The 1684-nt window shown below is 44.2% G+C and overlaps 1 protein-coding gene across 1 annotated transcript; it reads right to left on the bottom strand.

Moving 5' to 3' along the window:
- Positions 1–930: 930 nt before the first annotated feature.
- Positions 931–1350, bottom strand: LOC138899217 (uncharacterized). Its single transcript, XM_070185357.1, has one exon. The coding sequence runs from the start codon at positions 1348–1350 to the stop codon at positions 931–933; it is 420 nt and encodes a 139-aa protein (XP_070041458.1).
- Between the last annotated feature and the right edge of the window lie 334 nt (positions 1351–1684).

The following is a 1684-nucleotide window of genomic DNA, read 5'->3' as shown; positions in this document are numbered from 1 at the left end:
AGTTCTTCTCATGTACCTTCAGTTGTCTAGACGCGTAGGCAATCATCCTACCGTCTTGCATCAACATCGCGCTAAGGACAACACGCAACACATCGCAATACACAGTGTAAGATCCCGAACGCGTAGGCAATACCAAAACTGAGGTCGTAGTCAAAAAAGTCTTGAGATTTTGAAAGCTCTCCTCACACTCCTCGGTCCACCTGAACAGAGCACCCTTCTGGGTCAATCTGGTCATAGGTGCAGCAATAGATGAGAAACCCTCTACGAATCGATGGTAATACCCTGCAAATCCAAGTAAACTCCGGAGCTCAGTAGCTGAAGACGGTATGGACCAACTCTGCACTGCTTCAATCTTTTTCGAATCTACCTTATCCCCTTAGTCGACACTACATGACCAAAAGACGCCACACAATCAATCCAAAATTCACACTTAGAAAATTTTGCATACAACTTCTTTTCTCTCAAGGTCTGGAGCACGGTCCTCAGGTGCTGCTCATGATCTTTAGGGCTCCGGGAGTACACGAAGATGTCCTCAATAAACACAACGACAAATGAGTCAAGATAGGGCTGAAATACACTATTCATCAAGTGAATGAATGGTGCTGGGGTGTTGGTGTGCCCAAATGATATCACAAGGAACTCATAATGACCATACCGAGTCCTGAAGGCAGTCTACAGAATATTCGGCTCCCGAATCTTCAACTGATGATAGCTTGAGTGCAAATCAATCTTTGAGAACACTTTGGCACCTTGTAACTGATCAAATATGTCATTAATGCGTGGCAATGGATAAATGTTCTTCACTGTAACCTTGTTGAACTGTCGATAATCAATACACATGCGCATAGAACCATTCTTCTTCTTTACAAACAAGACCGGAGCACCCGAAGGTGACACACTATACCGAATGAACCCCTTATCAAGCAACTCTTACAACTGCTGCTTTAACTCCTTCAACTCTGTTGGGTCCATACGATATGGTGGAATAGAAATGGGCTGAGTGCCCAATAACAAATCAATACCAAAATCGATATCCTTGTCGGACGGCATGCCCGGAAGATCCATCGAAAATACATCTGAATAATCCCTCACTACCGGAACTGACTCAATGGTAGGAGTATCACCACTGACATCCCTCACAAAGGCTAGATACGCCTTACATCCCTTCCTAACCATTCGATGTGCCTTAAGGAAGGACACCACCTTGCTAGGAATATAATCTAAAGCACCCATCCACTCCAATCGCAGCAAACCTGGCATAGCCAACGTCACCGTCTTGGAGTGAAAATCAAGAATAGCATGATAGGGCGACAACCAGTCCATGCCAAAAATAACATCAAAATCTACCATACTTAGCAACAATAGATCGACTCTGATCTCAAAATCACCAAAAACAACTAAACACGACCGATACACACGGACAATAAAAATGAAATCTCCCATAGACGTGGATACATAGACAGGAGAACTCAAAGAAGCACGGGATATACCCAAATATGGAGAAAAGTAAGATGATACATAGGAATAAGTGGATCCTGGATCAAATAAGACTGGTGCATCTCTATGACAAAGTGGAAAAATACATGTGATAACTGAGTCGGATGCAACCGCCTCCGTCCTAGAGGAAGAACATAGCATCTGGCCTGGCCTCCCCCTCTAGGGAGACCTCTACCTGCTCGACCTC

This window comes from Nicotiana tomentosiformis, chromosome 9 (genome assembly GCF_000390325.3).
Source record: "Nicotiana tomentosiformis chromosome 9, ASM39032v3, whole genome shotgun sequence".
In the NCBI taxonomy this organism is placed as follows: Eukaryota; Viridiplantae; Streptophyta; class Magnoliopsida; order Solanales; family Solanaceae; genus Nicotiana; species Nicotiana tomentosiformis.
Note: the sequence above shows the minus strand (reverse complement) of the source record. Positions and strands in the feature narration are given on the sequence as shown.

Bases quoted from the DNA above. Each gene is read 5' to 3' on its own strand.
- LOC138899217 (XM_070185357.1), bottom strand. From the start codon at position 1,350: ATGGTAGATTTTGATGTTATTTTTGGCATGGACTGGTTGTCGCCCTAT.